The 16,579-nt window shown below is 45.9% G+C and overlaps 1 protein-coding gene across 3 annotated transcripts in view; it reads left to right on the forward strand.

Annotated features, from left to right (window-relative positions):
- LONRF3 (LON peptidase N-terminal domain and ring finger 3) overlaps positions 1-16,579 on the forward strand; it is a 38,248-nt gene that overhangs the window by 3,540 nt on the left and 18,129 nt on the right. Inside the window, exons 2-6 of one of the 3 annotated variants that reach the window (XM_023517403.1) lie at positions 461-579; positions 4,721-4,843; positions 8,948-9,103; positions 11,278-11,542; positions 12,331-12,421. In XM_023517403.1, coding sequence (XP_023373171.1) covers positions 461-579; positions 4,721-4,843; positions 8,948-9,103; positions 11,278-11,542; positions 12,331-12,421 — 754 coding nt within the window. The remainder of the gene's footprint in view (positions 1-460; positions 580-4,720; positions 4,844-8,947; positions 9,104-11,277; positions 11,543-12,330; positions 12,422-16,579) is intronic. The other 2 variants (XM_003796990.3, XM_003796991.3) reach the window with 2 other exon arrangements.

Consider the following 16,579-nt stretch of genomic DNA (forward strand, 5'->3'; position numbering starts at 1 on the left):
AAAAAAAAAAAAGAAAGAGATGTTGCTAATGTCACCAGTCATCGCAATCTAGAAGACTAACTTGATTTGTCTCTTCCTGATGGTCCAGTTAGGGGTCACTTCTGGTCACCTTTCTCCTTCCTCCTTGGCCTATTTTCTTGTTGGTGATACCTCACTCCAAAACCTGTCTGCCAGGCACAGGCCATGTGTAGTTATGAAGCAGGGTGCTGGGGATTCTTCTATGTCAAAATCTCTAATGTACTGCTGATACTACAGGGCCCATGGTTGGGGAAGGTGCCACCCAGAGTGGTTGGGCACCATGAGGACTGTAAATAAGAACCCAAGCCCTTTGGATGCTCCATAGAAAAGTCCTAGACAACTTATTATTTGCTCAAGATCCACCCTTTCTCAGGGCTCATCACGTGTTTGTACTGGGAGCCATTAATAAGGGTTTTTTTCCCTCTCGCTCTCATTTTGGCAGCTCCAAATGACCACCTGCTTTATAGTAACCGGTCTCAAATTTATTTCACCTTGGAGTCTCATGAGGACGCACTACATGATGCAGAAATAGCATGTAAGCTCCGCCCAAAGGGTTTTAAGGTGAGTGTGGGATGGGAGAGATGGGAAGGAATTGGACAGTAGAAGGGATTTGGCAGGAAGGGCTGCCTCCCTGTGTGTGTGTGGGGGAGGGGGGTAGGGGCTCTTGAGCTCAAGCAGAGCAAGAAGAAGACTTTGCAAAAGAGTTGGGGGGGGCTTGGCAAAGGATGACTCAGATCTTCAAGGGACCTGGGTTCTTCCCCATTTCAATCTTCAACTGATGACCTGCAGAGCAGCCTGGGCTTTGAGACTCTGCAGAATGCAGAGTGCCAGACTGCCTGGGTTTATTTCTCAGCCTTGTTACTTTTGCTAGTTGTGTAGCCTTATCACTTAAGTGATTCATCTCTTGATCTGTAAAATGGGGATATTCAAAGCACCTGCTAGAAAGGGTTTTTGTCAGGATTACATGAACTAATATATATATAATGTGCTTAGAACAGTGCCTGGCACATACCATTGTATATGTTTTCTATCACAGTCATCATCATCATCATCATTTTCCAGGAACATTAGAAAGAGGAGGGTGGGAGAAGAATTGCTGGCCTGTTTTCTTGGACTTCTACTAACAGCCAGTCTCCTTGGGAGCATAGCCAGCTTTCTTTAAAGAGATCCTCATACTCACACAATGGTTGTGCCATTTGAAGTCCTTAATATAGTCAGTTGGCTTGCTGATATCCCCAAGCATTTAGGTCACATGGGTGAGTGGAAAGAAAGACAGCCTCAGCGTCTCTCAGGATGCCAGGATGCAAAGTGTCACTTTCTGCATTGCTGCCTGGCCTCAGGACTGGCCCTCAGCCACATGTCAATATTTTGTTCAGAAGATTAAATTTAAGCCTGTTCTATACTATAATACTTACAAGCTAAGTGACCATGGGGAAGTGTCTTTACTCGCTGAACCAAAAATATCCTTGTTTGCAGTGAGGATCAAGGATGAACATGGCCAAGAGGGCATTCTACAAGTTATATAAAGTTTGTGGGTCTTGATGTAATGTGCTGTCTGCACAACCCAAGGATGCCTTCCTGGGAAAACTTGTCCAGGTTCAGGTCCATGATCCCTTAACTGAATCTCATGGGACCAGAATGGTTTAGATTTTGAAAAGACCATGTGTAAGATAGTATCTTCAATGAGCTCTGGATAGCCTTCCATAATCAAATACACTATTTCTGTAAAAAATGACCCGACTGTTCACAGTAAGTGGGACGAATATTTTACTTCACATCAGTTTAGGTCAGGTTTTGTCACCTAATGACTTTTGAGCAAGCTTATGCAAATACTGGATTATCAGAATTTTTTAGGAATTAGGAACTTCAGGTAAAGTATAATATATTCTGTCATTAATGTCAGGTGAACGCATGAGAAGGTTTTCATGAGTAATGATAGATCAGTATGTTCTTTTCCCCAAGGAACACATTTACAGTTTAATGCAAGTCACCAATTTCTTAACCCAAGGGAGCTTCAGGCGGGGAGGGGGGGAAGGGAAGGGCATTTTAGGCCTCACGACATGTATCAGCCACAGTTAGGCTCCAGAAGGAGATGGGAGCATGGGGATGGGACCCCAGGAGTTTTGGAGTAGCAACCACTGTCTGAGAAGGCAAGTCAGAGCCACCTGGGGGTAAGAGGAATTTCCTTGCAACTCTTTTCCACTCCCACTCCAAGCCTATGGTGTAGGGCCTTGATAGCAGGGCTGAGAAGGAATGGAGCATTTTGGATGAAATGGGAAAAGTGACTTCTCTGTGAAGGAAGAGTTGGTGGAAATAAATTAAACGTGAGTTTCATTTCTCCATAGTGGTGGGGTAAGGGGTAGGGGCAGTGATAAGAGAACTTGTCTTAGGGGTTGAGAGAAGACTTGAACTGATGCATATACAGTAGAACCTCTGTAAGTTGGCTACCCAAGGAACTGTAACAAACTGGTCAACGTACACAGGGGTTAAACATAAGGAACTAGGCCTACTATACTGATACATACATCTGGTGCATGTCCAGTCTATGAAAATTAGGTCCACTTAAGGAGGTGGTCAAAGAAGGGCGGTGGTCAACTATGGAGGCTCTACTGTACTTCAGAACCAACTTATAGGATGATTTTCATAATTCCCACCATTTTTATGTGAAATGCCCCAAAGGAAGGGGTTCACCTGGCAGCCCTATTCCAGCTAATTCAGCCAGGGCTCAGTGGTAGGTCTGTGGTTCTCAACCGTCCTAATGCCGCAACCCTTCATTCTTCCTGTGGGTCACGACCCACAGGTTGAGAACCACTGTTATAGATGGTACAGCTGGCTATAGGTGGAATGAGCTGGTGCCTTGAGAAGGTAGAATATATTGGGTGCTGCTATGTGGTATGATTATTGGGATCCCAGAAGCCTCTCCAGTCAATCTCCCAACACTTATGCCCTCTAGCTGTGCTGAGATGTTATGCAAACCTTTCTCCAGAAGACCCTGTTAAACGCTGCTGGAGGAGCATCAAGGAAGACATTAGCATCCATGTATCAGCCACAGTTAGGCTCCAGAAGGAGATGGGAGCATGGGGATGGAATCCCAGGAGTTTTGGAGTAGCAACCACTGTCTGAGAAGGCAGCTTCTTCAGCACAGTCTGAGGGCTCTGGGGCCTGCAGAGTCCTGTTAGGAGGAGAGGCAGGGGCGTGCCCAGCAGTTGCAACCTGGATCATTTCTTTCACTCAGGTAGACTTAGGCTCAGCCATGGAGGCAAGGGAGTGGGGAGCCAGGTACTAAGACGTGGCCCACATGATTCAAGTGAAATGTCCTCCAAGCCAAGTTGCAAATGGCCACCAGTCCCAAAGCACACAAGACAGCCTTTTCCCCTTCTTTTTTCATTTTCTTCCCTCTTCCCCAGGATGTTCCCTCACTCTACCTAGTATGTCTCTTCGAAGACAGTTAGACTTGAACCCTGAGGGGCCATAAACTTCATAATACTTTTAAGAGACATGGTGAGGGAGCAGAAATGAACTGAGCCTCCAGGAATGAAAACATTTGCGCAACTCCCGCTTCACCCTCAGAAGGGCAGTCTGCTTTGTGGGGAAGGAGATTCTGGAAGTCCTAGCACCACAGTTCTAGTTCTAGCTTTGCTACTAACTACCTTTGAGGTTTTGGAGAGGTCATGTCCCTTCTCTTGCCCCCTTCTGAACAATGATCAGTAAGTACGTTTAGATACTCACTCAAACCACTGAGGACCAGGTCTCTAACACACTGATTCAAAGGAAGGCATCAGTACTGCCTTTCAGGTATGTGGTTCTTGGGGGTTGTCTCTAAATTTGGTGGTGCCTCCATACATTGGCAAGGCAGAGACAAGGTAGCATGGTACAGAGGTTAAGAATACGGGCTTTGCTCTCAGTCAGTCCCGGGTTCACACTCTGATTCCACAATTTACCAGCTGTGTTACTTTGGGCATGTTAATTTTGGGGTTTCAGTTTTGTCCTCTTTAAAAGGAATTCAGAAGGGCAGCGCCTGTAGCTCAGTGAGTAGGGCACTGGCCCCATATACTGAGGGCGGCGAGTTCAAACCCAGCCCTGGCTAAACTGCAACAACAACAAAAAAATAGCCAGGCATTGTGGCGGGCACCTGTAGTCCCAGCTACTCAGGAGGCTGAGGCAATCGCCTAAGCCCAAGAGCTGTGAGCTGTGACACCATGGCACCCTACCGAGGGTGACAAAGTGAGACTCTGTCTCTAAAAATAAATAAATAAATAAATAGGCTCGCTCAAGCGGCTAAGACGCCAGCCACATACACCTACGGTGGCGGGTTCGAATCCCCAGCCCGGGCCCGCCAAACAACAATGATGGCTGCAACCAAAAAAAATGGCCAGGCATTGTGGTGGGCGCCTGTAGTCCCAGCTACTTGGGAGGTGGAGGCAGGAGACTCGCTTGAGCCCAGGAGTTGGAGGTTGCTGTGAGCTGTGATGCCATCGCACTCTACCCAGGGGGACAGCTTGAGGCTCTGTCTCAAAAAAATAAATAAATAAATAAATAAATAAAAGGAATTCAGAATGGTTGCTCACATTTTATGGCTGTAGATAAAGCGTCCTTTTTAAAACATTTCATGCAATAGTGCTCAGCAACTAATGATTGTTATTAATAGTAGCACCCTTAATATGGTGAACGAATGAGGCTGAATGCTACTGTTTTCTTCCAGGCACACTTTAGAAAAGCCCAAGCATTAGCCACCCTAGGCAAGGTGGAGGAAGCACTGAGGGAGTTTCTCTATTGTGTGTCCCTTGATGGAAAGAACAAAAGAGCACGATCTGAAGCCCAAAGGGTGAGTTGAAAAGACAGTAGGTCCATCTGCCTAATGGACCCTCACCTCCCTGTCTTCTCTAGGGATGGAAATGAAGGTGCTGCCTTCCCTGGCATTTGGGGTCCTGAGTGGGGTGAGTCCCTGGGTAGAAGAGATGGAGAGGGAGACACAAGTGCTAATTTATTGCTCAGCAACACCATCCTCCTGGTGGGTATAATCAGATCGGGCAGTTCCCTGTGTTTTTGCAGGAGCCTGTGAGGAATGTTCTTGGTTCTTTGACTCAGGGTCTGAGTTATCAGTGGAATAAAAACTCAAACCAAGTAAGTTAACATGGGAATTGAGGCTCATTGAGGAGATTCTGGCTATTGATCTGGGGCGTGTGGCTGCCTACAGTTGTATACCTTTTCTTTGGCTGAATCACAGTGTTACTGTGCTGGGCAGCCAGCTCCTGGGAAGGGATATTGGTGGTCCCACCTCCCCTGCCATACACAGAGCTCCTTTGTTAGCAATAAAATGTGCCATTTCACAAATGCAAGTCAGTGACTGTTAATCTAATATAATCCAAACAGTCATTCACATCCCAGGAGAATGTGATTGTTAACCAAAATAAAGAGTGCATGAAATACTGAGCACAGGAGTGAGAGTTCGCACATCCTCAATTTGCGGGCTTTGTTGTTCATTGTTTTGCAATTTTCCCTCCTGGTGTCTGGCGAGTTGGCCGGGAAGTTGGGAAGTTGGGTGCTAACAGTCATCTCCACTCTTCTTGTGCTCCAGCCTCTTATTTGTCACCAGGCCCCAAGGCTTCTTTCCCAGTTTGGTTTGCTGGAGCAGTGGATGAAAAAGTGAACAAGAGATGTATCTGGTTTCTGAAGGCTCTAAAAAGGAATCTTTAGTAAAATCTATGAACTAGGAGAAAGAGGGCTCTGGATTTTGTGTCTCTCACAGAGGATTTCCTTTCTGAGAAGTTGCATTGAACTGGTTTGAGTATGTGGACAAGGTGTGCTTGAGAAGAGCCTGGGTCGGGCAGAATTGCTCCAAGCTGTGGATCCTTCCTCACATCTCAAGTGTAGTCCATGGTATGAGTAATAGTAATATGTAGTAATAAAAAGAAGATTAGCTAACATTTGTTGACAATTTCCTCTGTATCAGGCCCTGTGCTAGGTACTTTGTGTGGAGGATATAATTTCAACCCTCCCCATGTGTAGATGAAACAGGTTACTTTCCTGAGATCATGCAGCTAATGATTGGTAGGAAAGCATTCAAACTAAACTCTCTCTTCCAAAGCCTGGTCTTAATTTCTCTACCATCCTACTGTCCCAGGAGGCCATGTCCAGGGTCTCAGCACTCACTGGTGGGGCTGAGTCAAAAGTAGCAATGGAATTATCTAGTTATGGAATGAACAAAGGCCATTAGAAAAACTTTGATTTTAAGGACAGAATGTGCAAAGGCTGGCGGATGGGGTCAGGTCCCTGGCCAAAGGATGAATGGTTTCTTTACTCCTGTTTGTGCGTTTCCCATTTGGCCTGAGAAGTTCTGGAATCATCAGTTGGGTCAACCTCTCTTTCCAGGGCACTTTTATAGACTAGCGGTTGTCATTTCCCCAAAGGCCTAACAAGATATGGCAAGATGTTTTGCAAAGCTCAGGACTCCCAAAGAGGCATAGGCCATAGTCTCAGTCTCCAAGGAGCTTACTTATAATCTTGGATTTGTTAATATGAATACCAGGCAATTCAAGCGAGCATATGCCCATGATTGGTGTTATGGCATTCTGAAGCTAGCATGAGAATTTAGAGGCATATTATTTCCACTAAGTGTGATGAGGTTATGGCAGCCATTTAAGAACACTGAGAGACCTCAGTTGTGCTTATTTATTGATCATTCCAATTTCAGGGTTAAAGATTTGACACAGATGGTCCAGGTTCACTTGCCATTAACAACCTGCCTTAGCACTCACAAGCCAGTGATTTTGACAAAATGCTTATTTTTATCTCAGATTCTATTTTTTTTTTTCCTTTGGGCCTTTTTGGGCCTTTCTAAGGCTGACATTGAAGTGAAATTGACTTTCAATTCTGTGGAATGATTACTCTCATTGAGAGTTGACCCCAACTTTTGTTTTCCAAAGCTACTGAGATGGCCTAGAGCTCTTAGGCAGTAAAGCAAGGAAGGAAAGTGCTGCTGTTATTTCTGCTTTATTTTCTTTGATTTCTCCCCTTGGTTTCCTTCTCCCTCCTGCCACCCTTTGCCTTTTCATTCTTGTACCTTGGGATGCTGTGTAGCTGCCACTGGACGTGTCATCCTCTTTTGGGGAGAATTCCATGGAGGCTATCTCAGAAGTGGGTTGGTCCTATTGGGCCACTCAGTGGGGCTCCTGTGGAGGAGAGACCTCTGAAAGGTGTTTCTGATGGCCCCAGGCACTGTGAGCACCTCCCCCGTCTCACTTCTATGCCAACTCATACCTGGAAAGTAGGTTTCCTAGAGCTGACAGGAAACACAGGGATCTATCTGAGGACTTTGGGTCTGAATGCTAGGCCTCTCCCTGGGCCCCAAGATGGATAAGTGTCTTAATTCAATTCCATCTGGTGTCATGAGTGTTTATGGAGCATCTCTGTTATGTCCCTTCTAGAAGCTGGCCATCTGGCCAGAGAGAAAGCCTTACATTTGTGGCGCAGTTTCAAGATAACATAAGATGGTGTCATGTAAGATGCTATATTGTGGTGCAGCAGAGAACATGAAAGGACAGGAGAGAGCAGGGACACTGGAATAGTAAGGGAAGGCGGCACTTGCGCAGGGCTTTGAAGGCTGAGCAGGGTTTGGCTACATGGCAAGTGCTGGCATCTGAGGGAATGTCACGAAGACACTGCTGGAGGCCAGCCAGAGAATAAATCAAACTGGAGCTTGGTGTTCTGTCAAATTCCACTGGTGAACGAATACCCTGACTTATGTCCCCTGAACCACGGTTAGAGAATCCTTCAGTGGGTCTCCAAACTCTGTAGGGGCTGTCCGGTGGTAAACACTTGAGCATGTTTTAGAAGCTAAGTGACCTGTCTTCTATTACATGTTATGCTACACACACACGCCCCACATATTCATAATCCCTGCTGGCACTGGGGAAAATTGAAGCAAGGAAGTGGACAGCTAATGGTGAAGTCTGCTCTAGAACGCAAATCTGCACATGTTTGACCCCCCCACCCCCATCCTTTTTGGTTCTTTTTACTCAACCCTCCCAGCTTGTCCAATTGCAAGGGAAACCAGCAATAGATCAGAATCTGCCTGCCCCCAGTACTTGAACTTAACCTAACATTCTCTGGGAAGTGAAGGCCGAAATGGGGGAGGTGAGGCTGGGAGAAGAGGGAAGACGTTTGGTTTCTGCTGTTCCTAACACTAGTGCTCAGGTTCCCTGCTCTGAAGGGGTTAAAGATCCAAGGGTGACTGACGGTGGGGGGAAGAGAAAGCAAAATGAGCAGGCAGAGAAAAGAAACAGTGAGGAACCTAGGAGACATTTGTAGACTTCTACCCACTGGGGTGTTATGGACACCCCAGGTTTCCCAACTGAGGTCTCTCTCCTGACTTCACCTCTCTGTCTCTTTCCTCCTAGATGGATTTTTAAATCCCACTGTAGATATCTCTGTGGAATGGCAGCCCCAGAGTAGTGGCTCTTGACCTTGGCTAGGTGACAAAGGCATGTGTGTGTAGTGCCTTCTCAAAATCCAGATTCCTGGGGCGGTGCCTGTGGCTCAAAGCAGTGGGGCACCAGCCTCATATGCAAGACGTGGCGGGTTCGAACCCAGCCCTGGCCAAAAACTGCAAAAAAAAAAAAAAAAGAAAGAAAGAAAAAAGAAAAGAAAATCTCAAAATCCAGATTCCCGGGCCATACTTCAGACTTAGGGGAGGGACATGGAAGTGGGAGTTAGGAACCGCCCAGTGATTTTTCCGTAAGCTCCCTGGTGATTCTGATGCATATTGAAGTGAGGACCCCTGCCCTGGCGTATCGCGGGATGCTGGTCCAAGGCATCCTCCCCGGAGTTTGGCCCTGCAAGCTGTGCCCCTGCCCCCTCCTGCCCCCCTCCCCTTCACCTGAGCACCTGTAGAAACTTAAGTAGTGAAGTCTTCTGTTTTATGTCACAGCTTCTTCTTAGTTTCTTTTCACCATCAGTCTCGGGGGAGTCTCACGAACATTCTCCCGATATCCTGAAGCTGTTGGCACCTCACCCTAGATTAAAGGAACACGTAGAGTCAATGGCTACTGAAGGCACCAAGCATAATCTACCAGAGTTGTCACAGGTAAAATTCAACTCACTCGGCTCGCTCGGGACGCTTCGTTTGGCTGTTTTGTGGGCAAACGTGGGGAGTGAGCCCCACGTTACTTCTCCTACTTTGGCTCCTGAGAAAGAAGAAACGGAGTCACTAGTGGTTGTATTCTTTGCTAAGAATGTTACTTTGTAAAGATAAAGTTAGGTATTGGGCGGTGCCTGTGGCTCAAAGGAGTAGAGTGCCGGCCCCATATACTGGAGGTGGCGGGTTCAAACCCGGCCCCGGCCAAAAACTGCAAAAAAAAAAAAAAAGTTATGTATTTCAGGCATGGTTCAGAAGTTTATGTATTACATTTATCTTATTTCTAGTTCTTAGTCACATCTAGTTGAGAGAGATTAGAAAGGAATAGAACTAGAAAGGAATTGGCCCACTGCCCCTGGACCACACAATTTAGATGGGTTTATAGGCTTTGGGTCGGAGCCTGGGAAGAGGGCCTGACAACTTCTCCTCTCTGGCTTTTTGTTCGTTCAAGCTGCTGGCCTTTCAGCACCAGCACAGATCCTCGTGCAAAGGCAGCTCCATTTGATCCCTGAATGGAGGTGATTTCATATTCCTGCACTATGTCTTATACATAAGTTTCTAATACATATGTGCTGCAGATAAGAGGCAAGAGGTGTTGGGGAAAATGTTGAGATGGCACTCTCGGGAGGGAGATAGGTATTTCTGCCTTTCTTTGAAAACAAGGGAACAGAACACAGAGAGATGGGCTTCAGGCCCTGGCTTTCCCGGCAGAGAGTATTTGGGGCTCAGAGGTTCACCCTTGAGTGTGGAGTTTAGCACTGAATGCCTGGGCACCTGTGGGGAGCAGTTTCCTCTCCATTTGCACCCCATATTTTTCCTCTGCATGTAAACCCTGGACACTCATATTTTCCCAGCTTCCACCACCCTGGAGAAGGAATAAAGTATAGTAATGGCTGAATGTTTTTTAAAAGGCAGAGCTTAGATGATCTCCTGAAGTCAGAGCACCTCTAGTGATTTCAGTGATCGTTTGAGATCACTATTACAGTATTGAGAATGCTAATACTGAACCAAAGTGCCCGGAGTGACTTCTAATTGCAGCCTAATCTGAAATGGGAAAAAACAATCTGACACTTTCCAGTGTCAGCCAGCGGGGGAACAGGGATTGGATTTTCACTCAAATTTTGCTTTACAAAGCTGTGTGTTCCCGTGTGGACATTGCCCTGGGCTCATGAAAAGTCACGGTTGTAGTATTGGTGTAGCGCTGGAGAAAACCCCAACTCCCCAGGTTAGAGACAGAAAACTCACATCCATTTTCTCCTCACCTCATTGTTTTCTCCCAGTTGTATGCTCCCCTTTTTCATCTGTCTACCAATTTGGGGGGATAGGATTTGGGGGTAAACAACAAGGTGAACATTTTGATCTGTGGACTCTGGGTGTAGATATAGAGGAGTTCTTTAGGTCAATTCGCAGAAATACGTCATTGGATTTATCTCTGGATCCATTTTCAAATATCTCTCTCCCGGGGGGGGAAAAATTCTTTAAAAGGCTAGAGACAGGATTGAAATTTTTTTTTTCCCAAATGATTTTGTCTTTTTCAGATTTTTCATCCAAAATCTCGTAAAAGGAATAGTTTGTCCCTCATTTATTTGACAAAGGTAACTTATACCTCTGGAGCACAAGGTGACTTGGCAGGCCTGTGAACGACCTGTGCCAAAGCCCTACCAAAAGTCCTTCTGGAGCTGAGGTGGGGCAATTGCAGGTGGCTCCTGATGGCAGTGAGGATGAGAAGAAGAATTGAGTGACAGGATCTACCCTCATTGCATGCCTTGGTTTCCCTTAACCGGTTACTAGGGAATAATCTGGATAGGAGGGGACTGGTGCTACCCCTTGCAGTCCCTCTTTTTGCCATTGCCCAAGGCACCTCTCCCCCTAGACACTTTTCTGTCCTTGCCTAGGGAAGTTTCCTAACTTCTCCCAAGCTGGGCATGCCTTTGTTGCCGATGCTGTGTGGACAGGAGATAGGAAATGCGCCTTATGTCTGCCCCCTGATTGAGCTGTGTCACTAAGTGATCTGGGGTGGGATCTGGGCTATATAGTTTTCTCTTCGTTCCCTCTGGGGAGGAATAGCAGAGGACAGTATTGGTCCCAAGTCAGTTCTGATATTTGGGCCTTTCTTCGTCCAGGAAAATCAGGAGCTCCCACAGTGTTCTAGTCAAGAGGAAGCTGCAGCCAGGGAAGATGACAGCAGCCCTATAGACCCTGCTAAAGCAGAGGTGGATGGTGCACAAGACAACACGGAAGGCCAGGAAGGAGAGGAGGAAAGGGAGGATGCCGCCTCTCCAGAAGCTGCCTCTATCAAGACCGGCAAATGCCAGGAAAAGAAAAGGAAACATGGCCAAACTGAACCCCGAGAAGACATGGAGGTGCCTAATAAAGCCTCCAAGCAAGGTACTGCCTCTACCCAGGGAGAACATAGCTCGGATGAGATACCTGGGCTTACCAATGTATATGCAAGTTACTTACACTCTACTTGGGGGCTTTTTAGGCTCAGGGTATGTGACCCAGCTCTGGCACCTACTAGCTATCAGACCTCAGGAGTTAGTGTGAGGTTTCTGTGCGATCATGCATGGGCCTGGCACACTGTTAGTGCTCGATATTAGTTATAATGGAAAGCCAAGGCATCAGGTGAAGCATAGTATCAAGTAATGACATCCCATATTGATCAAAGTGCCACTTCCTTCCAGACTAACCTGTCACTACCCTTGGCCCCATTCTAGGAATGTGGAATGAAGGAAGTGAGGTCAGGCCTCACCCTGCACGTTCCCAGTCGTGTCCCCATAGGTAGGCATCAGAGCAGCTGCAGCCACAGCTCAGTGCCTTTCTGAGACAGGTTAGCAGGGCCAAGATCGAGCCTGAGCTTTGAAAACCTGGCTCAGTCTGTGGAGTTGCTGCTGCCTCTGCTGTTGATGGAGGTGTCTGTCACATTTGAATGAAGTCCACAGGCTTCCTGGACATTCCCTGACTTGGGCTTTTCTTTCTCTGAGAGCTGCTGGAAACCTCTGAGAGCCAACTTCAAGGCATCTCGTTCTTAATGGCTCAGGTGGCCACTAACTCAACTCTCTGGGAGGTGGTGAGAGTGGCAAATTAAAAGAATAAATTGGGTTCTTTTGCCTCAGAAGTACCGTCTATGACACCAAGGTTGGTCCAACTCTGACTTATTGCTCTCTAAATCACAGGTCCTCCCGCTGACCAGGAGGCCAAACCTGTTCTCAGTATTCCAGTTGTATCTTTCGATGCATCTGACCTTGAATGCGCCCTATGTATGAGGTATGTGATGTGTACTGTCACTTAACTGCTTGATGTTTTCTACTCTCCGGTGTCTGAACTGTTCTGCTAGTGACCTACTGCTCAGTTGGTTGGCACATGAAAGCATGGCTCTAATGAAATGGAAATCACTACTGTTGATTGGGCAGGCTTGTGTCTGCAGCCCACAGACTACATACCCTGAATTCCTGACTCCAGATTTGGAAATACCTGGAGAGTGGGAAGGGAATGATCTCCTTAGAGATCACAAACAGTTGGCCTGCAGGCTGAATATGTCTTTTGTTTGGCCCGCATGAAGTTTGTTTTTATTAAATGTGAATGTCTCCATACAGGACATGCTTTCTCTGGGTTGGCCAAGCCTCACCCTCACTGCCATATACCAGCCTGTATCTCACATTTGCATAACTTTCCTGGCCCTTATTTAAGTATTTAAATGTGTGACCCTGGAACTAATCTCAATTACTAGCTCAAGAACTCAAAGCATAAGGGCTAATGTCAATATCACAAGCCTATTCTTTAGAAGCCGAGTAGAAGGCCTGCCTAGCTTTTGTTTTGTGTTGAATTGAAGTTAGTAGTGGGCATGAGATACTTGGCCACGAGTTTCCCCTTCAAGTAAAAGTGCCGCATCATCTCTACTTTCTCAGATCTCAGGAGAGGCAAATTATCCACATCCCCTTCCCCCCACTCCTAGAAAAAGATGCTATGATTAGGGTGTGTGTGACCATATGAAAAATTTGTAAACTACTTTCATTTGTTTCATTTCATGTCTGTGACTTAGTGGCTAAGAGGAGAGGTGTAAAGCCAGGTTTTGAACTCTGGCTCTGGCTCGGCGCCTATAGCTCATAAGGCGCCAGCCACGTACACCTAAGGTGGCGGGTTCGAATCCCCAGCCCGGACCTGCCAAACAACAATGACGGCTGCAACCAAAAAATAGCCGGGCGTTGTGGCGGGTGCCTGTAGTCCCAGCTACTTGGGAGGCGGAGGCAGGAGACTCCCTTGAGCCCAGGAGTTGGAGGTTGCTGTGAGCTGTGATGCCACGGCACTCTACCCAGGGGGACAGCTTGAGGCTCTGTCTCAAAAAAAAAAAAAAGAACTCTGGCTCTGTCATTTACTGGCTGTTTGACCAGGAACAGGTGACATTCTCCAACAGTGTTTTATCATCAGTAAAATGGAGATCCGCAATCCCTCCCCCATAGGGTTATTATGATTTATTGAGAAAGTCTACTGAACACTTAGAATAGTGCCTGCCATATAGTGACTGCTCAATAAATACTATTTCCTCCCAGACCAGAGGTTTCTTAACTTCGGGTCTGTGAACCCGTGAGGAGGTTCTATGTATGGATTCCTTTAGATCTATGAATATCCTGAACTCTGTGTGTGTATGTGTGTGTGTGTGTTTCCAGGGCAAGGTCTACAGCAGATTCTTAAACATGTCTATTTTCCAAAAGAGCATTAAAAGGAGGCTGAGATATTTGCATAAAAATTGTTAAGATGGTTGACCCAAGAGACAAGATGTCAAGAAAAGCCTTTTGGTACACCGCACAGTGGGGTCCAGCCAGCAGAGACTTCTCAGATGTTTTCTTGCCCTTTACAAGCACATATGCTCCTCATACCGATCACATACATTTGTATTCCGAATGGCTTTTCTTGTCAGAGGAATAAGAATGAGTAAGGCTTCTGTTATCTGAAATGTAGATTTTAATTTCTCTAAAAAAAATTATAGTTATCAGATTTGCTCATAAGCTTGGGCTGACCTGATAGGAATGTAGACTCACTCAAAGCAAGCCTTTTGTGTGCCATCAGGGCTTTGTTTGGGATAGGGTGGGAGGGGCTGTACTGCAATTCCCTGTTTCCTCTACACCCTCACAACAGAGTGGCAGGTGGGTCATGTCAAAGTCAAGGTAGGAGCTAAACCCTTTTGCCAGACGGAGAAATGGGCCACCACCCTGGCTCTCTGCCCATGGTGGGAGCTACAGCAGAGACTTGATTTCACTTGCTCAGAGACACTAGGTCTTTGTTCCATTTATCCTACTTACCACTCCCCCTAACATCCAGGGACCGGAAATGAAACATAGAAACTCATCCTGTTTGTGTTTCATCTGCGGGGTGAAGGATCCTGAGGTTTACGTTCTTTTGTTCCTCTTCCTCTGCTTTCTCCCTTTCATCTTGTTTGTCCCTGATCTCAAGGGGGGCTTTGAAGAAGGGTTCACATTTGGTCCAAGAAATAAACAAGAGGATAAGGCCCCCTTCCATTTGGTTCACTCTGAGTTTAAAAGCCATTATTTCCCTTATCCTGCCCCTCTCCCCCGTTTTTAAGTAAGACTTCAAAACAAAACTTCACCTTTGCCTGGAGTGGCTATGGTATAGGCTGCTAAGTTATGGCTGGAGTCTCACTGGTTTATGGTGATAAGAAATCTGGCCATCTAGAATGCATTTTTGATCTTGAGGCTCTTAAAACTGAAGCCCTCGGTCAAAAACGTGTAGTTCCCCTTCCAACAGCGTTTGTCTGTCAGACATTGACAGAAGCTATTTCATACACAAGTTTTCGATTGAGTTGTTATAGTTTTGAGACAGTTCCTGTTTCCACCTCTCATTTTTCTTCTTTTTATTGTTGTCAGGAATATTAGGTTCTCTGATTACCCTTCTGTGTCTCTGGGGGAGAGAGTGTAAGAGTAAAGACAGCCCCAGACAATACACTGAGTCATGAAACTAGACATACGTACCACTCGTGCACGTTGCTAGAATGAAATCGTCCCATGCTGCTGTATGGGTAGAAAGACAAGTTGGAGTGTGCATTTATATATTCTGGTTCCAGGGAGAAAATTAGGAGCAGATTTTAAGTTCCACAGGAAAAAGGGTGGAAAGAACAAACGGAACGGTAGTTGGAAGGTGTGTTAATGAGGACCTTTTCAATCTCCAGGTCTCTCTTGCTGGATTGGGAGTCCCCTGCTGAGGAAAGTGACCCCCTAACTCCAACACCTCAGATCTCTGCCCCTTTATCCTTAATAGCTGAAAATCCTCCCTATTTACCTGGTATGGGTACCCTAGCTATTGGGGGCCACCACTACAGCAGATGCTATAGGGCAGCACCTTTGGGGTGACAAGGATATTTTGAGATGTGAAGCAAGAATGTTTGATATTTGAACCAGTTACCTAATGGCCCAGTGACCTCTTTGTCAGTTGAAACAAGAAATTTTATATTTATCTTAGTTTTACCTGCTCGAGTAGCTGGGTATTAAGGAGTCAGTTCATTCTGATTCTCTTTCGCCCTCCCTCCTTCCTTCATTCCCTCCTTCTCCCTCCCTCCCTCCCCTTTTTCTCCCCTCCTTATTATTCCCTCTTTGCTCTAATCTGATAGCAAAAAACACAATACAAGGATGTAACTGGTGGGAAAAGATAGCTATTTCCAGACAAGCCAAACATTTTATCCGAGCTGACATCTAACTGAAAGCACTTATTATTACTATTGTTTACTCCATCACCGTAACAATATAAAATACTTTCTTGTGAGAAAATCTGGCCCCGTTCTGATGTATAAATGCTTCCCCTAAAGACGTGTTTTCTTTTTCCTTTTTTTTTTTTTTTTGAAGAAGTGTTTTCTGAAATTGTTACCTAAAGTGGCAAATAAAAGGGAGAGGAATTCTAGTCTCTCTCTCTCTCTCAAATAGAGAAAGACAGTGAGAAAGGGACAAATGTATGTGCGTATGTGCATCTACGTGTAGATGGACGATGTCTATTTGAGATGAGGAAACATAGTCATTGCTATGAAATAGAGTAGAAAAGGAAGGTGAGCGTGGAAGTCAGATCTGGTTTCAGATCCCAAGGCCCTTCTATTTCCAGCCAGCTGTGTGACCTTGGGCAAGTTATTTAACCTGTTTGAGTTTTGATTTCCTCAACAGTAAAATGGAGCAAATCATAATGACCACCCATTAATATCTAAAGTAAATTATGGCACGAACCGGAAATACAGCAAGAGAAAGAGATTCCATCCCCTCCCAGTCACTTTATACAGCTCGTTGCAGAGTAGCAGAGTAGCCCTAAATATAGAAAGGAATTGAGTATTGAAAAGTGATATATTCTAAGCATCTGAACCTTGAACTATTTCAAAGCAATAATTATGCAGCATCTGTGGCCACAGTTTTGTTTGCTGCCACCCAGGCA

This window comes from Otolemur garnettii, unplaced genomic scaffold (genome assembly GCF_000181295.1).
Source record: "Otolemur garnettii isolate 467f Iridium unplaced genomic scaffold, OtoGar3 scaffold00110, whole genome shotgun sequence".
Classification (NCBI taxonomy): domain Eukaryota; kingdom Metazoa; phylum Chordata; class Mammalia; order Primates; family Galagidae; genus Otolemur; species Otolemur garnettii.